The sequence below is a fragment of the Petaurus breviceps genome, unplaced genomic scaffold (assembly GCF_028583685.1).
Source record: "Petaurus breviceps papuanus isolate PSGF00001 unplaced genomic scaffold, PetGlider_PUasm1.0 218, whole genome shotgun sequence".
In the NCBI taxonomy this organism is placed as follows: domain Eukaryota; kingdom Metazoa; phylum Chordata; class Mammalia; order Diprotodontia; family Petauridae; genus Petaurus; species Petaurus breviceps.
The window spans coordinates 9344120-9366021 of NW_027185872.1; the positions used below are offsets into that span (position 1 = coordinate 9344120).

General features: G+C 51.4%; 2 protein-coding genes across 13 annotated transcripts in view; one reads left to right on the forward strand and one right to left on the reverse strand.

Moving 5' to 3' along the window:
• Positions 1 to 5229: 5229 nt before the first annotated feature.
• On the reverse strand, positions 5230 to 21644 carry UMAD1 (UBAP1-MVB12-associated (UMA) domain containing 1). Of its 12 annotated transcripts, XR_011169520.1 has the most exons (7): positions 21541 to 21636; positions 19287 to 19427; positions 17569 to 17639; positions 15914 to 16016; positions 10289 to 10385; positions 6644 to 6920; positions 5230 to 5773 (listed from the first exon to the last, which is right to left on the reverse strand). XR_011169520.1 is itself a non-coding variant. In XM_069094471.1 (6 exons), exons 2-5 carry the CDS (start codon positions 19302 to 19304, stop codon positions 6666 to 6668), a joined length of 441 nt encoding a protein of 146 aa, XP_068950572.1. In that variant the 5' UTR covers positions 19305 to 19427; positions 21541 to 21634; the 3' UTR covers positions 5230 to 5773; positions 6644 to 6665. The 12 variants fall into 12 exon arrangements, 10 of the variants coding, with proteins under 10 accessions (XP_068950572.1, XP_068950571.1, XP_068950573.1 ...); XR_011169521.1 differs by lacking the exon at positions 15914 to 16016 and having other exon boundaries at positions 19287 to 19447; positions 21541 to 21639; XM_069094471.1 differs by lacking the exon at positions 15914 to 16016 and having other exon boundaries at positions 21541 to 21634.
• A 23-nt stretch (positions 21645 to 21667) lies between these two features.
• RPA3 (replication protein A3) overlaps positions 21668 to 21902 on the forward strand; it is a 1697-nt gene continuing 1462 nt past the window's right edge. The window contains 2 exon segments of the mRNA XM_069094473.1: positions 21668 to 21823; positions 21826 to 21891. Of these exon segments, the coding sequence (XP_068950574.1) occupies positions 21737 to 21823; positions 21826 to 21891 (153 nt within the window). The 5' untranslated portion in view covers positions 21668 to 21736.

Here is a 21902-nt window from a genome sequence, read left to right on the forward strand (position 1 = left end):
TCAGGGCTTATATAGCCTTCTCCTGGCTCAGAGAATGTAACAACCTTATTGACTCACTGGCCAATCAAGAAGTATCTACTGAAAAACAAGCCTCCCCCACCCCAGGCTTCAGGTGCACATTAGCCTAGGGGCAGGGAAGATCTTTAAAATTTACATTCTTATTACACAAGCTTACTTTAATCAGTCAGACCATATATCATTTACCTTGTTCAGGGGAAAAAGGTCAGCACCCCGAACTTCAAAGTATACAGGCAGAATTATCAAGACAGAAACAGATCAAGTAGACAGATTTCCAAACTGTCCAACCATTACATCCATACCCAGTCAACATCTGGGTTTCCACATTCTGGGTTTTTCAAAGCCAGGGGACTCTCAACAACGGCTTCCCAGAATTCAGATCAAATCACAGAACACTTCTCAAAGTGAGTCCCAAAACAAAGCTACACTTCAGGGCTTATATAGCCTTCTCCTGGCTCAGAGAATGTAACAACCTTCTGGACCCACTGGCCAATCAAGAAGTATCTACTGAAAAACAAGCCTCCCCCACCCCAGGCTCCAGGTGCACTTTAGCCTAGGGGCAGGGAAGATCTTTAAATTTGCATTTCCACTACACATGACTACAATACAAAATGCCACAGTCCATTAAACACCAGGCATTCTCTTTCATGGCATCCATTTTAATATACACAACAACAATTTCAAAGAATATTGTGTCATTTAATCAGCCTTAGCCAATGCTGATTTAATGGAAGGCAGAAGAAAGTTTATTCTCCTTGGACATTAAGGAAACAGAAGCAAAATCCAAATTACAATAGGTAGAAGCATGGGACCTTTCACACAGAAAATGTCCTTTGAAAGACTTCAAAAGCAGACTACAAAAACTTGGGAGGGAAAATAAAAATACATTTCCTCGAGCTGGAACTTTGAACGACCACTGGCATCAGAGATGGATTCTCCCGCTATAAAGCCAGTATCAGAAACCACATAACACACACACACACACACACACACACACACACACACACCCTTGGCATGGGGCCCCAAAACATGTGGAGAACTGACTTGGAATTTCTCCAGTAAAGAAGCATGAAGAGAGGAGTGTTCTCATAAACAGATTTCTAGGGGAAACAGGCAAAGGCCTCGACTGAACATCAGATGGAGAAATATTTGAGTCAAGGAGACCAATTATCAGGCTCGTGTAGGGTTCAGATTAGGGTCAGAGACGTGATAAGAATCTAGGGGAGAGGTGATGATGGCCCACACCAGGAGGGCAGGGGGGGGTGAAGAGGGTATACATGAGACATGAAGGTGAAAATGACCAGATTTGATCTTGGATGGGTCATGGGAGATGAGTAAAAGTGAGCAGTAAAGGGCAATGCTGAGCGTCTGAGGAGAGGTGACAGGGAGGATGGTCCCAATGCCCTCAACAATAATGACAAAAGTTCAGAAGGGGAAAGGCTCAAGTGGAAAGAAGACGAATTTTGGTTGGGATGCCAACAGCACTTTGCATGACTGTAGCAGAGAGACTTGGCCGGGATTGTAGCTCTGGGAACCATCTGCCATAAGGATGATAATGGAGCTTATGGGAGCTGATAAGAGCATCAAGGAAGATGGTCCAGGGCATCTGGAAAGAGCCTGAGGGGGCACCCAATCCCATATCTATCAGGGATGATGAGCCAGCAAGGAGACGGAGGAGGACATAGGAGAGAAGCCATAGAGGACAGTGTCCCAAAAACCTAGAGGAGAGGGTGTCCAGAAAGAGGTGGTTAAGGGCACAGAAAGGGCAAGAAGGATCAGGACTGAGAAAGGCAATGGGACAGAGCAAATAATAGACTATTTGGAGAAGGAAGTGTAGATGGCTTTCTCACAGTTTATCCATGAAGGGGAGGAACGATAGACTGTCATAGCTGGTGGTGATGGACGGTTGAAATGAAGGGTGTTTTTTTTAAGGATGGTGGAGACTTGGGCATGTTTGTGAGCAGCAGGGAAGGACTCAGGAGATAGGGAGAGACTGTAAAAGTGGATATTTTATAATAGAGGCTATTTGTTGGCGATGCCAGGAGGAGTATGCAGAAGGGCTTGCCTTAGGGAAGAAAGGAATCACCTCTTTAATTGAGATGAGAGTAAAGGAGGAGGAAGCAGAGAAAGCTCTGAGTGACAGAAGATGGGAGGAAAACAGGGAGCTCTGGCCAACAGGATGGGCACAAGGCTCAAGCAGAGATGAGACATGGTGGAACAGCCACTGTGGACAGTGGGTAGAGAAGGACTGAGAAGAGAATGTCTACCTTGCCATCTCGAGAGAGATGTGGAGATTAACAAACACAAATCGGTAGTGGGTCCAGATAACAGATTCATGGTTTTCTCCAACGCTGCTCATCAGAGTGAAGGAGGCCAATGGTCAGAGCAACGAGGGTTGGGGCTTGGTGAGACATGCCCAGCAATAAGACAAGGGAACCATCGAATCAGAGGCAAAGGAGTGTCGAGATCAGCAAGAGAGGAGGTCCTGGGAAGAGCTAAGGGACCTCCAGTGACTGAGTGCCCGGCTTCCTGTCGCTGTCGTCGGTGCCGATCTTGCTCTCTATGTCCTGCTGACTTCAATCTTCCTGTGCTTCTCAGAATCTCTCCTCCTTGTACCATTCCCTCTTACTGCACAAAATCCTTCCCTCACCTTCTTGTGCCAGGCCCAGTGCTGAGCCAGTCCCCAGGCTGGGGACTCCTTGTTTCTCTCTTGGATGCCCAGGATAGGACTGCTGGGTTGGAAGGGACAGAAAGCTGAGCTGCTTTTCTTTCATGATTTTTCCACTTTGTAAACATGAAAGGCAGGTATTCTCTCCCTCTGTAACCATCATCACTTCTACCCACTGAGCCTTTTACCTTTGGGTTCAAACCCTCCCAGCACTCCCCTTGATGAACAGACCTAGGTCTCAAGCTGAGTGCCCTGAGGGGTCTGTGGCCAGTCTGTGGTAGTGGGTAGAAAGTTAAGGAAGCCTGAGGCTGCCCAATTTCCTGGAACTCCCCTCTCTGAGGGCCTGGTGATGCTACTCCACTAGACTGGCCTCCTCGTGAGCCCTAAAGACAACTGCTTATGTATTTCTGAAAACCAAAGTGAACACAAAACCACCAAGTGGTGCTGGCACACTGTATCTACCTTGACCCTCGCGGCACTATGGCCATGTGAGGGGTAAGCCCCTGGATCATCCAGCCCCAGCAGCAGCCATGGCTCTGACCCCAGCAAAAACCCACCAGTGGCCTCCACTACTGGGCGGGCTGTCAGCTAAGAAGAGGTCTGTGGGGGATGGCTCACGGAGAGCTGTCTGAAGGGCTGGTCTGGAGGCAATTATCCTCGGACTTACCTTTGATTGGGGGGATTTGTTTTCCTTTGTGGGTTGGAAAATGGATCTGGACAGTCTTGACAAAGAACTGGATTCATGTTTCTCAGGGCAAAACAAAAAATTCTTCTGCTTTGTTTGGTGTAATTCAATGAGATAGACCTTGTTCCTGAGCACACCCTGGGTCACTGCTAACTAGGCAAAATACTGAAAGCCTTTCAGAACAAAAATAAGTGCCTTGGTGTTTAGGTATTTGGGAGGCCACCCCTTAAAGCTGAAAAGCCTCCTTTATTAAGCACAGACCCCTTCCTCCTCTAGGAACATGAGTAAACATGGCTTTCTTGCTGCAGGTTAAAAACATTCCTCTCCTCTGGCACAGAAAGTGCTTTGAGTCACACACTGAGTTCCCAGATGGCATGGCTCTAACATTGCAGCTGTCATGGGCACAGCGCTCTCTCTGACACACCAAGATGCCAATAGCCTTCATCTCTGGGAAGAGGAGCGAGACGGAGCTGGGGAAGGGTGGGACACGTGGAGACACACAGGAGAGGGAGTGAGGGGTGACTAGGAAAGGCCCCCTTCCTGCAGGAGGTGGTATCTGAGCTGGGAGGAGACAGGAACCACTCAGGGATGGGACTAGCCAAAATGCTGATACCCAGATTGGAGATGGAACTCTGGCTGGGAAGAACAGAAAGGCACATAGAATCATTCGAGGAGAACTGGAAGGGGTCTTGGTGTGCATGTGGGGAGGGTGTCAAATACAGCCCCTCTTGTGGCAACGGAGGAAGCCAAGGTGCACAGGGTTTGGCCTAAAGATACACAGAAAGCTTTGTTTATTCTCGTTCTTGGGGGAAGAGCGATCTGGGGACAATGATGCAAAATTAAAAGGTGACCATGAAACGTGTTTGTATCTTTTAAGAGAGAAGAGGATTTAAGCAACTTGGCATTTGCCAAGACAATCAGGGACTGGAGTTTCCAAGGGCAGGTGAGTTGTTCTTAATATCACTATACCACAATGAAAAAAACAAAACCAGAAAACCTCCCATTAACCAGCAGGTAACCAAGGAGTCTCTAACTGCACATGAAAGGCATGTGAAGAATAGGAAATGCTATCTCACTCATGGCTGACTTTAGAAGGTGCCATTGCTATTATTATTCCCACACTACAGATGAGGAAACTGAGGCTTGGAGACATCAGGGGACCTGGCCAGCCCCGCAGCCAGAGGGTGTACGAGATCTCATGCTCTGTTTTCCTTGTTTTCCCAACTCCCAGGCAAGCACTGAGATCCACTGGGTGGCCCAGCCTCATTCCTCTGCCAATCATGAGACCAGCAGGTCTGACATTATCTGATACATTTCCCATGACGATGCCACCTTCTCCATCCATGAAACTTGCTGATCCACAGCCTTTACCAAGGAAGCTGCACAGCAAGTGTGGGGTCCTGCAGAGTCCTGGCCCATGGCCCAACCTCGGGGGCTTCCTTTTGTCAACTGCAAAGTGAGAGGTGTGGCCTTACTCTCTAGACTTCCCGAAAGGTCTCAAAATGCTGTGACTTGGGACAAAGGGCCTAACTCGGTGTTCGTTTGTTCACCTACATGTCCCCTTTCCAGGTTCTCCACTTGCTGACTGTGCGAGGACAGGTGAAAGCACCTTTCATTAGAGCCTGACCCTCCCTTTGGGAAGGACCCCACCCACAATCCCTGACAACCTGTCCCAGCTGGTGACCTTTGCCCACCAGGAGGCCGCCCTCAGAGGGCTCCTTCCCAGTGGGGCTGGGGGTGTCTTCTAAAGGCTGCTTTTGTTGAAGACTGTGTATCATTCACCACAGGTTATTCAATTTCTCAGTCCCTGATAAACTGGAACACTATATATAGACACTGACTAATACAAAGGAAACCATTCTCTTAATGTTCCATATTTAATTCTCATTTACTTTAACAGAATTACGTTTTCTGCAAATAATAGCAAATTTACAACATAACATGGATGGATGAAATGCATAAGTGTTTTAAACAAAATCTGACAAAACACTCAGGGAAAGTGGTTACAGTGTAAAAATATTATCTATTGGGGGCATGTGAAAAAAGGTGATCACACAAGAACATGTTATAAAAATAATGCTCATTTCTGCTGGTGATATAAACAGCAAGCAGGTCCTTTCCAGTCACATCTTCTGGGTGAAGTTTTCATAAAATAATGCCACTCTCGTGTGCGTGCACAGGCATCCAGCCTTCCACCCTTTCTGCGCCCTGCACTGTGGAATAGGACTGTTTGGTGAACATGGATCAAAGCAGCTGAAGAATGCCCATCTCTGGAAAGTGAGAGTCAGGTGAGGTCCAGGGACAGTTCAGTGATTCCTTCCCTGAGTCATCAGGGACACGTTGGGGGTGCAGGGGCCCTCACAGGTTAATCACCAAGGAGCCTCTGGCCTGAGGCTGTCACACTGTCGGGAGGAGGAAAACAGGTCCATTCAAGGCTTGCACAGACCAACCCTTTAAACCCTCTGCCCCTGAGGCTGAAAATCAGCGTTTGGGAGTTTATAGGAGAAACCCTACTTCTGTCTGCATTGTGGCCAGCAAACTCTGCTTGGGGTCGTCCACCTCATCCAGAGACGGGTTTTCTTTAGGAAAGAGGCTGACTAAAAACAGCTCACTGTGCATAACCAGGACACAGGAGGTGACCACAGTAACTGCCCTTTGCTAGCATTTACACAGCACTTTGTTTGCAAAGCGCTCTACACATATTCTCTTATTTAATTCTCATCAAGAACCTGGGAGTAAAGATATTCTTATCCCCTTTTTTTAAATGAGGTGGGCAGAGATGTCATGACTTGCCCAGGGTCACACAGCTAAGCAAGTGTAGAGGGCCAGATTCAAATTTGTCTTTTCCTGACTTCTCTCACATGAGGAAGGGTCAGAGAAAAGTCCTTGAAAAAACAAAGCTGGTGAGGGAAGTGAAGAAGGCTGATCTGGAAGCCTGGCAGAGGGGCTCAATGGGCCGCCCTCCCCCAGACCCTCAGCCACCAGCCCGGCCAGCGAGGAGCCCAGCTCGGGGTGTGTGGATAAGACAAAGGCCTCCTCCCCCGATCGACCACTGCCATGGAGCTCCCCAGACCACAGCCAGGAGACCCAGAGCCTGGTCTAAGTTTCTGGATGTAAACGTGGCTATTTCCAAAATAAGGCAACATCAACATGTGTGAAAATCTCTGAATCCTGATCCTCCATTTCCTGGAGGTCCTCGAACACCAATAGTCACAGGAAAACACTAAGCCACATAAGATTTTACAAGAGCATTTGGCAGTTAAGATGCTCACCCACACCTGTCCTGCCAACCCGTCAGGGGTCACAGAGCACAGAATTTTCCAGAGTAAAATCATACAAAAATCGTGACAAGTTGTCGTTGACATCAGAGGTCAGTAAGTGGTTAGGGAGATCGCAGACAATGCCCTGCACTGCCAACACATGGGGTGCCAGGGTGAAGGGCACATCCCTGAGCAGCTCCACCATGAGGGCACCACTCTCCACGGTCTGGCCTTCTATGTCCTTCAGAGGGCCTGATGCACTGCCATGGGGCTGGTCTCCCACGTCTGCCTAAAGGGAACAAAAATCACACGGTGGACCTTGTAAACAAGGCTGTAAGCTCTCTCAAGACGACCCTGGGCAGCTTGGGCATGGTGTGTGCAAATATGATGTCCAAGGGGGGCAAGGGCTGCCCCCCTCCCCTTCTACCAGGCTCCCTGGCTCCCAGAGCAGGACCCCATCTTTCTGCCTTTCCTCTCTGGCTGCTCTGGTCAGCTTCTCCTCCCCACAGATGGACTGGCTGCCCACACACAGCACACATGCACACTCACACCCACACATCTACATACCACACATCACACCCACTCACACACCTCATATACCACACACCCACTCTCACACCCAGCCCATGCATGCACACTCCCACACTCTTTTCCAGGCATGCCCACTCACCGGAGGAGCCCCAAGAGCTCTGTCCTGGGCTCTCTTCCCTTGGTGATCTCACCAGCTCCCACCCCCACTCAGACGGGGCAGCAGAGAAAGAAGGGGAGGGGTAGTGGCTTTCACGTTGACAAAGCCCTCTAGAGGCTCACACACTTTGTGACATGCACCAATATTAACCACCACTGTAGAGAGGAGGAAAGCAAAGCCCTCAAGTGTGAAGTCTCAAAGCTACAAGGTACAGATTTGAACCCAGAGTCTTTGGTGCTCTGTTCACTCTACCTTTCTAGTTTCAGAGCATGAGAGCTAGAAAGGGCCTCAACGGCCTTTTGTCTGCACTACACACAAAAGGAAGCCCCAGCACAAAGCACTCAGAGACCTCTGGGGCAGCTCCCCTCCCTAGGCAGGCCATCCCCCTGGAGAGGGCTCTCCCAGACAGTCTGCTTGTCGGTCTCTTCAAAGCCCCCCCTGTCCCAGCCCTTCCTGGTTCTGGGACCAAACAGAACAAACCCAATCCCTTCTCTGCATAGCAAAGCCAGCCCTCCTGTTCCTCCTCAGTCTTCTCCAACATGCCCATTTCCTTTGAATGATTCTCAAGGCCCTTCCCCATCTGGCTGCCTGTCTTCCTAAGCCACCAGGCCCAGATCTGAGAACAATGACAGTACTGTCCCCAGTTCTCAGACCCCATGCCCAAGGTGGCTGCTGGGGCCACATCCCAGCACTGATTAGAATAAGGACAAGGCCCAATTAAGCCTCCGCATCATTTTCAGAACAAATGCTACCCATCTCTGCCTCCCCTCATTAAACCTGCAAGTTGATTTTTCGGTGTCCAAATGCAAGATGTTCCACTTATCTCTACTGAATCTGCCATGAATAGATTCATTCCAATGCTCAGGCCTGCCATCCAAGTCAGTGATTAGAATGTGGACAGACAGCACAGGGCCAAGTGCAGCTGCCAGGGGCCCTGCACCAGGGCGGCACAGGTCACTCATCCAGCTAGTGTGGAACCTACAAGTGTTCAATCCCTCTCTCCAAGAGCAGTAAGAGAGAACTTTGCCAAAATATAAGTCAGTCACATCCACAGGATTTCTCTTTAAGCCCCAAACCACTGCTAGACACCCCCAGGAGCTACCAAGAGTCAACTGCCCACTGGCTGCCCAGCACCCTCGACCTCACGCCCCAAAAGGTCAAATTAACTCTCATCTTCACAGAGCATAGCCCCCCTGCCCTTCCACTCTTACCCCTCTTGTGGGGGGGAAGTGAAAACTTCTCAGAACTTCCCCCCCCCCCCACTCCTTCTGCCATTAATCAGCCCTTTCAGGAGGCTTTTGGATTTCCCGCCTCTGTAGGCCCCGCCTCCCTTTCCCTTGCTGTCAATCAGCCTCCTTGGTAGGCTCCTCTATTTCTTACCATAGGGGAAGATTTTCAAGCCGAGACGAGCCCACCCCCCCTCCCAACCAATGGGAGAAGGGAGGCCATTAGGGTATGAATTCTTGTTCTGCCTTTTGTAAAGGGCCTCTTCCTCAAGATCGATCATGGGGAAGACTGCCCTCTTCACCCAGGGAAGAGAATAAATTCCTGTTCCTACCCTAAGAGATCTCCAAGTTCTTGATTAAATTTTGGATGAGGTTTTTTTCATCACACACACCCCTCGATGTGAGATGTGTCCCCACCATCCTGCCTCCTGCCTCTCGGCACAATTTTAATCAGCCTCACTCCGAACTGCTATGCCTGGTTTTCCCCACAACCCCCCACCCCCAAAGGAAGTGAGCAGACTGCCAGGTCAGCTCCGCCCTCCCTCACTAGGTCTCCGCCCTTTCCCCAGTCAGCTCACCTGCATAGAAGTGGGCGGGCTTCTGGGGGAGTTTCAAGGTGGGTACTGACCAATCACTGCTTACGTAAGGCCCCCTTTATAAGCTAAAGTTCTGCCCCAGATCGGGGCTGTGGCCGGCTATTGCTATTGCTGTACCTGAGACGTGGGTGGTGCCGGCTCAGCCCGCCACGTGCCCTGATCAGCCACGTGGTTTTAATAAAGGGTCCATTCTAAAATTATTACTTGGGTCTTATTCGCATTAATCAAGGTACGGTACTACATAATGAGGTCCATGACAACTCATTACTGTGAGGCTCTTAACAATCTTACCTATTTTTTCAAACTTTTTAAAAATTCCTTGAAAAACTGAGAGATAAGGCTGGAGAGCTAGTCAGAGTTAACTCTGAAGTCCCTAAGGACAATAATGGGAGAAAAAGAATAGATCTGGAATTCATTTTTCAGTGGCCCTCAGGTTGGTAGAAATAATACAATCATTGGCTATTGTCAGGTGGTTCTGTGACTGAAAAGATGCCAGGGATTAGTAAAAATGAAGTCACTCGAGAAGTAACCACAATAATGCCACAGACCACGTGTATTTATCAGATACAATTCATTTAAGCAAACACTTATTAAGCGCCGACTACATGTTGAGCACAGTGCTAGGCAGTGCAGGTAATAAGGAGGCCGCCCTGGCCCTCTAGGAGCTTCCATTCTACAGGAGGAACAAAGGAAGCCCGCAGAGAAGGAAATGCAAGTCCTCCCCCCCCCCCCAACAAACGAGGTAACCTGTGAGAGGGGGGTTCAAAGGGCTGAGAGGAAGGGGAGGGTGATTCCAGGCAGAACTGCAGGAGATTTAAAAGGAGAAGCAGAGAGTGAAAAGGAAGAAACACAAAGACGGATATAAGGCAGAATGTCACAGCAGATGAGAAGATGTGGGGGGCCAACTCAAGCCCAGCCCAAAGGTGCCCGTCTGAGCTGCCTGTGTCTGAACCTAGAAAAGACCATGAGAGGTACAGGGCAGGTTCTGCAGCTGGAAAGTGGCTTCCTGCCGCTGTGCCTGTGCCTACTGTGGGGCCACCTGGCCAGGCAGGCACCGAACTCAGTGCTGTGAGGTCCCAGCCTTGAGGAGCTGAGGATCTAAAGGAGGGGAACACACACACACACACACACACACACACACACTTACAAGGAAGGCTGTGTACAGGGTGAACAGAAAGTGACTGAAGAGAGAAGAAGGCACTGGAATGAAGACTTCCTGTAGAAGGTGGGCTCTTAGTTGGTACCTGGAGGAAGCCAGGGAGGTCAGTAGTTAGGAGAGCGTTCCAGGGCTGGTGGGCAGCCAGAGAGAATGCCCAAAGCAGAGAGAGATGGAGAGTCTTGGTGGAGCAGGGGAGGGAGGGGGCAGCTCATGAGGGGCTCTGAAGGCCGGTGAATGTGGCCGGACCAAATGACTTTCCTCAGAATCTAAGGAATAGGAGATTATTTTGCTGCCAGGTTTCCAAACAAGAATATCAAATATTCATCGGTTAGGGCAATACAGAGTATCTCTTGAGAGTAAGCAGAGAGGTGGAGATCACAGAAAACACTAATAAAGCAGAATCCCTGGACCCAGATTCCCATAAGGCTCAATTCAGCCTCTGTAAGGCTGAGCTCCCAAGAGGGGCTGGCCTCAGCAAGGCTGGTGAGAAAAGCCAACACTGGATTCTGGCTGTGAATCCATCTGTTTCCTCAGGCCCCACTTCTGAAGGGTGTAACTGGCCCTCAAAGGTTCAAATCTCTTCCCAGACATGTCTGGGATCTCAGAATCCCTGAAAACAGGCTACAGCTGACACATCCAGAGTAAAATGTGCCCGCTCCTGCCGACCTCTTGGCTTCTGCTGGGGACACCATCTGTCCTTTTTTCCCAGGAGTCGCCCTGCCCATGTGGTCAGTTCTCACCCTGCCTCACCTCACACTGTCTCCACTTGGATGGCCACCATCCTCAGTAACTTCTCTCCAGGGTCACTGCAGGTCCCCTATGGTTTCCCTGCCACCTCCTACCCACATTCCAGAGTGCCCAGCTGATATTCCTAAAGTACAAGGAGATGTAAATGCCCTCCTCACTGAGCCTCCATGGCTCCCTATTACTGCTGCTACTACAAAATAAAGCACTCTTTGCAAAGAAAGGTCTTTACTATATGGCTCAGACCTATAAGATCTGGACAGATTAAACCAGAGGTTCCCAAACTTATTTGACCCACCCCTCCCTTAAAAAAAATTACCCAGTGTCCCCTTTGGAAATCTACTTTCTATAACATTTTTTAAAAATTTGTGTCATTTTAAAAAATATATGAAATATATATACTCAAACTGATGCATCTTTAATAATTTATTGTAAATTTGTGGGTTTTTTCCATTGAAATTTTTGATGCAATCTTGCAGCATGTAACTGTATAGTACTGCACTGTAAACAAATCATTACGTCACACGTTCCTGCCGATGCATGCGGAGCTTCTTGACAACACGTTCATCTGCCAACACTTGCTTATTAAGACCTGGTGGTGGCCTCGACCGGTGACCAGCCATAACTTGCATTTTGTGTGTTTATTTGGAAAATAATGTAATCCTGTGACTTTTAGTTCTGTGACACAGCAGATGAAGCGTGTACGGATGGTTTTTCAGAATTCTCTTCCTTCATTCCAGCCCCCAGGGGTGGCAGGGCTCTTTTTGGGAACCTCAAGACCATACTTTGCTGCACCTCACACATGCCATACTACACTTCCTGCATCCCCGTGTTTCCCCGGTATTTAATGCGTTGGGTCTTCTGCTAAGCACTGGACCAACACAATAACAAAGACAGTCCCTGCCCTAGGAGGGCTTACAGGGAAGACAAGGCATGAAAGGAAGTTGAAAAGGGGAGGTGGGGGAAGGGATATGCCCGGGGACACAGAGAGAAGCTCAGTTACAGCTCAGGCTCCTTTCTGAAGATGAAAGTCCTGGGAGGAGCCTGGGGAGGAGAGGAAGGAGCCCAGTCCAGGGTGAGAAGGACATGGTGGGATGGCAGAGGAAGTCTGGAGAGTCAGGAGAGGCTCATCTCCTCCCTGCTCCCTGCCACAGGTCTTGGCTGAGCTCTCCCTTCCCGGCCCCCTCCCCAAGAAGCATGGATGGCAGGCAAGCATCACCATGGGGGGGCTCCTTTATCACTGGGCCAAATTATCTTCACAGCCACATCCATCAGTGTCTTGTTTTCTTCATGCAGGGGATGAGGCATTGGAGGAAAGCCAGTAAGGCTGAATGTCTTTCCACTGCATAAAATGCTTCTAAAAAGGTCAGGGAAAACCCAACCCTGGGGGTCTCATCTTATGTCCCAGTCTCAACTGCTGCTGCCCTTCAGACACTCTGAAGACATGTGCCCACGCACTTCCTCTCTAGGGCCTGCACGGAAGGCAGCTTCGCTATTCCTGGGCTTGGTCTATGAACTCCCTGCAGAACCAAAGCCTCCATGGTCAGAACCCCAGCCAGGAGAAGGCCTCTAGAGCCCTCTCAGTCCCCAAGATTGTGCCGGGAGGGGCAGATACAAACTCCGTTAAGCACCTACCACAAGCTTTTGTAAAGCCAATTCCTGCAGCTCTCCAGAGGACAGCTCTAGGGCATGGGTGGGGAACCTTCTGCCGGGTGTGCCCCTCCAGGTCCTCAAGTGCAGCCCTCCAGGTCCTCAAGTGTAGATCCTTTGACTGAATCCAAACTTCAAAGAACAAATCCCCTTAATGAAAGGATTGGTTCTGTAAAACTTGGCATTCAAGTCTAAAGGCTATACCCAATGTCCTAGAAGGCCACATGTGGTCTCCAGGCCCAAGGTGTCCTCCCTTCCCCACCTAGGGACCTAGCGAATGCCTATGAATAAATGACTTACACCACTGACTGAAAGGTGTAGAAAATGAGACATTCCAAGGTCCTTCCTGTTAAGGATCTGGCATGGCTGCCACAATCACCACATCAACCCCAGGGGCTCTGCCTGCCCCAGACTGGGGTTGCTGACACACAATAAAGAAAAAATATTGTAAATTCACATCAGCATTTGTGGTCATTGAAAGTGATGTTGGGGGAGTGGTGGGAAACAGGAAGCAGAGTCCCATGACCTGGTCCCTCCACAGGGAGAAAATTACTCTGACAAATGAGCCAGGAGCAAAGCTCTCTCTCTGACAAGCTTCAAGCTTCGAATGCTCCTCCTGGGGCCTCCACTGACAAGGTATAGGCCTGCTACTCTGGCTAATCCATTCCCCTCCTGGGCCCTGTTTCTGTACCTGCCACACCAGGAGCTGGAATCCTATTATCTCAACAGCCCCTTTCATCTGTAGAAGACTTCACCACCTCCAAAGTTCTAACAGACCACCCACGTTCTACCCTGTGCTAGAGTCATGTGAGCTCAGGGCGGGCTGATTGGCCACAGCCAGACACACTGTGCCCTGACAACATCAGTGCTACGGGGCTCTTCAAAAACAAAGGACAACCTATAATCAATTAATAAGCTTTTACCAGCCTTTCTGAACAGTTTGTTCACCCCACATGGACTGAGTCTTACCCTGCCGAGTCTGTGACTTTACATCAAGCAAATATGAAACTAGAGGCCATGGAGAATGCAAGGTAACTGGAATGAAGACTGTAGGAAGACAAATTTTGTATTGCATGAAAAAAGCAACTTCTGGAAGCTGGAAAGGATTCAATAAGCTACTGGTGACTAAAAGTCTCCCAAAATGGTGCTGGCTGCTGCTGCAGTAACTGTCACTAACACTACCATTGCTGCTGCTGCTGCTGTTACTACTAACACTGCTGCTGCTACTGCTGTGACTGTTACTACAAACACTGCTACCGCTGCTGCTGCTACCGTTACTACTAACACTGCTACTACCGTGTTTCCCCGATAATAAGACCTATCCCGAAAATAAGCCCTCCCCTTACTGTGTAAGATTCCTCTAAAATAAGCCCTATTGAGATTGCTACTGTAGTGAAGGTGATCCCCTGTGCTACCCGCTACATTACGGTACCCTCTGTATGCACCGCACCCCCCCCCGTGAAACGCACGCCCTGCTCTGAGCTGCATCCAATCAGAGCTGCAGCAGTGAGCGCATCATCCTGTTCTTCCCCAGTGATTTGCTTATTGAATAAAGGTACATTTTTTGTTCACATTTACCTGTTTATTAAAATTGCTGTCAATGTTCATTAAAATAAGCCCTCCCCTGAAAATAAGCCCTCTGGTGTTTTTCTGTCCAAAAAAATAATAAGACAGTGTCTTATTATCGGGGAAACACGGTACTGCTGCTGCTGATACTGCTGCGACTCTTACTACAAACACTGCTACTGCTGTTACTACTAACACTGCTGCTGCTACTGTTACTGCTGTGACTGTTACTACTAACACTGCTACTACTGCTGCTAGTGTTACCACTACTGCTGCTGCTGCTGCTGTTACTGCTATTGCTGCCCTTCAAACACCAGACCAACCACTGGCAATCACCATCACCACTCCCCAAGTCTTCCATCCATCACTGGACACACATTTATTGAGTGACTGCAGCATGCCAGGCACTATGCATCATTGTCCCCTTGGCTTAGGAAGCCCAGAGTTCCAATTCATTCAAATCGTCTTCCTCAGAGCCAGTCCCTCCTTTATCCCTGTCCTCCCTAAGCTGTGGAGTGCAGGACTGAACACTAATCCAATGGGGGCTGCCCAAGGAGGCAACTGTCACTTGTCACCTTGTGCACTTGGGACCCCCTGTCGGAAAGCCCTGCCAGCCAAGCACTGTCTCCATGTGCAGCAGAAACCTTTTTTCTTGTCATCCAAGGCTACACTTCCTCTTTGGTCCTCATAGACACAACACTCCCAAACAGACAAAAACAAAACGATCCTTCACGTGCCATTGAGATGATGTTTCTGATTCTGTTCCCAGGGCCCCCATCTTTAATGTTCTCCCATGGGCCTGATTTTTCATTTATTTTCCACAGCTTTGATCACCTTTGCTGTGTTCACTGGGAGTGGACACAAGCAAACATCCCTCCTTCCCCCCAATAAGGCATTCGGACTCTGAAGCAGCTTCTATCCTTTCTTGGGATTCCATGTGAAGGATGGACCTCACCCTGCTGGTGAGGCTCTAAAAAGCTTAACCCTGAAGAGACATCCCAAAGTGCAATGACCAACACCAGTCTTCCATGTTGGACTCTCCTTCACTTTCTGGACCAATAAGGAAAGTCCTAGGAGAGGTGGGGGCACACAGCAGGTGCTCAAGGAACCCAGCCTAGATTTTCTGATGTATTCTGGGAGGCTACGTTCCCCCAGACTAAAAATCCCCCGTGGGATTCACCAGGTGTGTTCACAAGCACTACCATTTGTGGGTGTACACAGTTCTGTTCTCCCCCCAAATCCAGCACACGGGTAGGGTAGGGACTGGAGCCACACTCTGCCTCTTAGCCAGCATCAGACTTGGGAGTGCAGCTCCAGCCTGCTTGTCTCCTGGTGCACCCCCTTTCTGCCACATGGTTCCCGGCACTGGCTCGAGGGCAGGTGTGCTTTACATCCCAATATCACCAACATCGGAGAGTAGACATGAGCATGCAGGCCGGGGGAGGCTTGGACAGGCAGAAAGCCAGGGCAGTGATTCCTGTTCTGAGGAGCACACTTAAAACAAGAAGAAGCAAAGCACATGCCTTCCTCCTTCCTCCTTCTTCCCAGCCAGGAGCCTGGGTCTTTGGGGTGCCCGGGGAGGTTCTGCTATGATACACACCCCTCTTCAGTTGAGCAGAGGAGTACCCTTCTGCGTGTTTTCAGCATCCTTACCTTAGTTATCGCTCCGACAATGTTAAATCTGCTGCTCTGCAGTGGCCCCAAAGGACACATCAGCCGTTGGCAGGGGGCAATTTCAAAGAAGGCGGGGCTGCTTCTGTAAACAGAAGGGGGAGGGGGAGCCCTGAGCTTCATTCTGGCGACTAAAGATCCTCAGTGTCTCTGTCAGTGCCACAGGGCAGGTGGGGGTCGGGGCCTACGGAGGACCTCAGGCTCATCAGCACCCCTGCAAATCCTGGCATTCCCCGTCTCCCACTGGTGGAAATCACTGTAGCTCTGCCTCCACAGACACAGGCCGTCACGCAGGACACTCACAGGAACAATGGTGTCTGTGGGAGGTCTTTTACTTCTCGTCTTCCTGACCTCTGTCTGCTTGTTCTGAACCATGGCTCGGCTGACTCGAGATCAGAGCACAAGCTTGGACATCCCCATACAAATGACGATTCTGCATAATCACTTTATGAGACATGTTTAGGCACATTCAACAACAGGAACTTTGCTTCCTACTTCCATCAGAGTTAGGCCGGGACATGACCCACAACAAGACCCTTGGATCAGCACACATGCCGATTGCCCCGGGGCTCGGCCCACAAGCCAGGGACGTCGGCCACCACCCCAGCACACAGGCAGGCATCATCTTCAGCCTCCGTCACACAGAGAGGACGGACGTCAGGAAGCTAGGAAGACACTGTTCCTCCTGCCTGTCCGCTTGAGGTCTAGGCGTGACGCGGCTGGGTAGCCACACAGGGAGGGCACACTGCTCAGCACTTATCCTGTGGTGTTCCACACTGCTGACAGGAGGGAGTTCACAAAGGGCCCGGCTCCAGCCACTGGTCCGTTCATTTAAAAGAAGGGAAGGAAGGGCGGCGCAGCTCTGAAGAGATTTCCTGATGATATGACCAGTGCTGTCACTACCCTGCAAGCGGCTTTGGTGCCCATCAGAGGGCTGGAGGTAAGAGGTGAAGTAGAGCATGGCGCTGAATGGGGACTCCACCCCCGCATGCCCTCCTCAGCCCCACTAGGCCCAGGCTCACCCATCTTTCTCTGGGATACGAGGAGAGAACAGGAGGCTCACAACCACACTGGCCTACCCTCTAACAGGAAAGAGGCCTGGCTCGGAGGGACAGAGGAGGCCTGTTAATGCAGAACAGATGGGATAGTGGGGGGCTTCAAATCCAGCCTCTGACATCCATGGAGTTTACACGTGGCAGCCAGAGCACACCTCCAGTCCCCCAGGGAAAGCTGTGGGGGGCTGTGAGTGGAGGAGCCAACAGTGCCTCCTCCTCAAAGACAAGAGAGCAGAGGGCTAGGAGGCAAAGAGAGACAGCTCAGAAATGAGGCAAGCTGCTAAGCAAAAAACCCAACAGATTCTCAGAAAACAGAGGGGAAATGAGCCTGATGAAGAAAGGTCATGGAACAGAAAGGAACCAAAACACTCCAATGAAAAGACCCCAAGTTTGAAGGGTTGCCCAGAAAAAATGGATGAAAAACAACTATGAAAACTCCACATCCCCTGGGCAAGCAGCCACAGCCTCAGACCATAACCTCTGCCTTTGGCCTCAGCAGGGCCCCTCCCCTGCCCTGCTCACAGAGCCCACCATTCTGAAAAGACTTGTCCCCAAAGACACAGTAAAGGTGCCTCCTCTTACCTCAGAAGGCTGCTTTTCTCCCTCCGAGGGGCTGCTCCGCGGCGATGCTCTCTGCTCATTTGCTGTGTCACCTTCAAAGCCAGAGGAATAAAGGACTTTACTGGCATGTTGTTGATCTTGGCTGAAATTACTTTTTAAGCCTTTCTGGAAATCAGCTGGCAGCCAATTTCATGTTTCATAGTACCGAGGAAAACTGGAGCTTCCTACAAAGATAGTCAGCAAACTGATTCTGCCCCAGGATAAGATCTGTTCAGCTACATATAAGAAAAATTACTGTTGCACAGGCTGTACGTGTAGAGCATATCCACATGTAAACACATATGCACACGGGAATGAACTTTTCCACCGTAACTACTGGTTGTGAACAGTGGTATAAAAAAAAGTAACGCTTCAGAAGCTGGGGAGTGGTGTCTCTACATATACTTTGTGGCCAATCTTTCTGTACAGACGGGAAGCTAGTGGAAGGCTAGCTGCTGCTGACATTCTCAAGCATCCTTACTAGCTAAGAACATGGTCTTCTCGGAGACACGTGAAGAACCAATCCCTCAGCCACCAGTGTGTGATCTCCAGCACAGGCTTTCTTGGGCTGTCTGGTTCAGGTCAGAAGCTCCTTGAACAATTGTTAATACCAAAAAACATGGGAAACGGATAAAAGAGTTGGCATCTAATACAGATTATCGCCATTTCCCACGTTAAAAAATGTAAACGACTTACCACAACGTGGAAATCTAAAGAGTAGGGAACTCACAGCAGCCAACAAAGCCCTCTCCTCCCTCTCCGGAGCCCTGCCCCGGTGCTGTACAAGCCCCTCACAACCTGGCCCCGTCCAGCTCTCCAGCCTCTTCAGACACTGACCCCCTGGCCTCCCCCGCACTGTGGCCTCCCCTGTTCTGAAAGTACATGTGGTCCTCTGTCTCCTGTCTGGGCATTGCAGCACTGCCCATCCCCCCTGACTGGAAGGTGCCCCCTTCCTGACTCCTATCCACTGGGCCCTCAATTGCCATCATCCGCCTGGAGCCTCTCCTGACCCCCATCCCCAATGCTGGGGGTCTTACTCTAAAACTCCCTTGTGTTTGTAAATGTTTAAACTTATTAACGTTATATGTATGCCCTTCCTTTGCTCCCACCAAAGGCAGGAAGACTGAGTCTGATCCAGTCTCAGCCACTGACCAGAGGGCCAGTCTCTTAGCCTGTGTGCCTCAGTGTCCTCCCCTGTAAAATGGGGACAGAATAAGAGCATCTCCCTTTCTGGGGTGGTGAAGACCATGAGATTCCATTTCTAAAATGTTCAGCACAGTGCCTGGCACACAGGAGGTGCCATATAAGTGTGAGCAGTCACTCTGGTCACTGTCACTGCTATATTTTCGGGTGAATCTGCTTATCTCCCCACAGGGACGGTCTTACTCTTTGTTCCTGCATCCCTGTGCAATACAATGGCTGGCGCATAGTAGGCCCTCAGCCAAACCAGGCCGGAGGAAGTCACCATCCTCAGGGCTCCAGGCTCACTGTGGCTGCTCTGACCTCCTAGGCATTATTCTAGGCCAGATGGGACTTCTACTGGGTTTTCAGAGAACACGAGACTGTCTCATCCAGCATTTCAAACAACTTTTCTCTGTGCTCTCCATCTGGATCCCTGCCCTGCTCTGGGCTGCTCAGAGACCTCTTTAACATGATTCACAGAAGGACAGAAGGACAGGAGGGCCCAAGACCAGCCTCACCCAAAAGGACGAAGCCATCGGCTTCCTTCTCCGGCACCGGTGCCTTCTTGGGCTCAGAGGGCTTGCGGAAGAAGTGGAACATGGTCAGCGACGTCTTGTTCCAGGACCCAGGACGGATGCCACAGCTCGTGCCCCGAGAAACTGAAAAGTACAACAGGGACCTTGGAGGCCCAAGGATTGGCAAGGGTAAGACTTGTTCCAAGGGAAGAAGACCGCCACCCCTGCACTGTGCGACTTCCCCCGTCCCTCAACGCGGTCCCCATGTATCCCGGGGCAGCATGAGGAAGTAAGTGAGAACTAGGGGAGCTTTGTGGAAGCCGCAGGTGACAGAGACTGTGACCAAATACCTAACCCTGGTTTTCCAAAAAGGTGCTGGAAACACCATAAAGAAAAAGAAAAAGCTCAGCCTTCTGTGCCACAAAAGGAGGCCCCAAAAGTTTTACATGGATTTTCCAGATGGCCAGGGCACTCCCCACCCACTGTGATGTGAAGGGACAGGGGGGCTCACACTTCACACTCACCATCTGACACACATGCTTATACTCACACACACATATCCCCCCAGACTCACACTCAACACATGCTCACACCGGTTCACATGTGTAAGTAAGCACACTAACCCTTTCAAATACACATGTACACACATCCTCCCTCTCAAACACACGTATATGCTCACATGATACGGTACCATGCACACACACATTCCTCCCTCACACAAAACAAGGGCCAACATGGGGAGGGGGGACGGAAGCGGGGCCTAAGGCCCAGAGGAGAGTCAGGGAGGGAATAGGGACTGGCCAAACAAACTTCAGTTTGGGGGAAGGGGGATTGTCCTAACAAGAGGAGGAGGCAAAGGGAGACAGGGCAAGGAGCAGAGCTGGGGCCCAACTCCTGTCCCAGGCTGGGCCCTCAAGCTCTGCTGCTCCTTCCCTCCCAGGCAGGGCCTCCTCTTCAGCAGCACAAGGCTGGCTCCCTTGAGGGCAGGCCCCCTGTCTTTCCTTTTGAATGTACCAGTCAACCTGGCACTAATCAGGGCCCTCTTAACAGTCCTGGCTCCTTGCCCAGGGCCTCACCCAGGCAGAAGCCTTGGGGCACCCCGCCCTGCTGATGCTGTTACTCAGAAGGTCAGCCCCACAGCCTTGGTTCACTCAGACCCCAGCTTCACTCGTGACATGGGCCCGCTTTGCAGCCCCTTCTTTCTTTCCCTGTTAGAATGGAAGGTCCCAGAGGGCAGGGACATGATTCTTTTCACTAGTATTTGTCTTCCCCAGTTTACACAATGCCTGGCACACAGGAAGAGCTTAATAAAGGCCTGCTGACTTAACTGTCCCACAAAACCACATTGAAATCACATGTGGTTAGGTCATAGTTGTGGAGCTGGGTGTGTAGAGCACTGGACTCAGAGGAAGGAAGTCCTGAGTTAAAATCCTGCCTCAGATGCTTCCAGACTGGGGGGGGCCCTGGCCACCACTCAGCCTGTTTCCTCACAGGACCTCCCTCCCCTAAGACGCCTGTAAAGTGCCCGGCGCCATGCCGGGCTCCCAGGGTTGACCATGCCCACATTTCTCCTTTTCACCCCCCCCCCCCCCCCCCGGGCCCCCCCCCCCGCCAGCACACAGCAGGCAGTTGATGCGGCTGACACGCAGCACCTTCACACATGTGCACACACGCATGAGGACACCGACAGGGCAAAGAACCAAGTGCACATTCAAAGTCGCTAGCTCCCCTCGCTCTGGAGGCTGTGTCCCTCCGCCCCACGCCCTTCCCCCGCGGCCTGCCTCAGTTTCCCCATCTGTAAAACGGGCCACAGGGTGGCTGGGCTTGCGAAGCACCAAGAAAGCGAATCCCGGGCAGGTCACCCACCAGGGGGTCCCGGAGACCAGAGACCAGGGCAGCAGTCACGGCCCCCACGCCCCGGGGCGCCCCCAGCCCAGCGGGCCAGGAAGCGGCCCGGGGTGACGGGCTCCCGCCTAGCCGCCCCATCCAGCCACAAGTCCTGCCTTCGAGCTGCCCCGGTTCCAACGGCGGCCGCGGGCCCCTCTCCCCCCAGCCAGGAAGGGCTGGCCCGCCCCCGAGCTGTCTTAGGCCTCCGGAAGTCCGCGTTCTCAGCCCCGAGGCCCCTCCCCGCGGAGAGCGGGCCCGCCCTGTCCAGGCACTTCGGGAGGCCGTGGCCTCGGGCCCTCTCTCCTGCTGGGGAAACTGAGGCGGGCGCGCGGCTCCAACACGCAGGGTCACCCTCACCGCGCCCCCGCACCTCAGCACCCGGCTCAGCTACGGTCGCCCCTCCTTCCCCTCAGGGCTACTTCCGGGGCGCGCCCCCGTCCCGCCCCCTCCCTCCCGGGCCCCCGACTTCCGGCGGGGGCGGGCTCAATTTCCGGGCAGGGCGGAACGGGTTGGCGCGCAGCCGCCGGAAGTCCCGCCCCTGGGTCGGCCCCAGGCTCTTTCCCGCCATGGCGGAGGTGCTGGAGCTGCCGCGGACGCGGATCGGAGCCGCGCATGTGGCGCACTTCATCGACCGGCCCGTGTGCTTTGTGGGACGTCCCGGCTGGAGAAGATCCACCCCAGCGGCAAGTTCTTCGTTCTGTCGGATGGAGAAGGCCAGCAGGTCACGGTGGA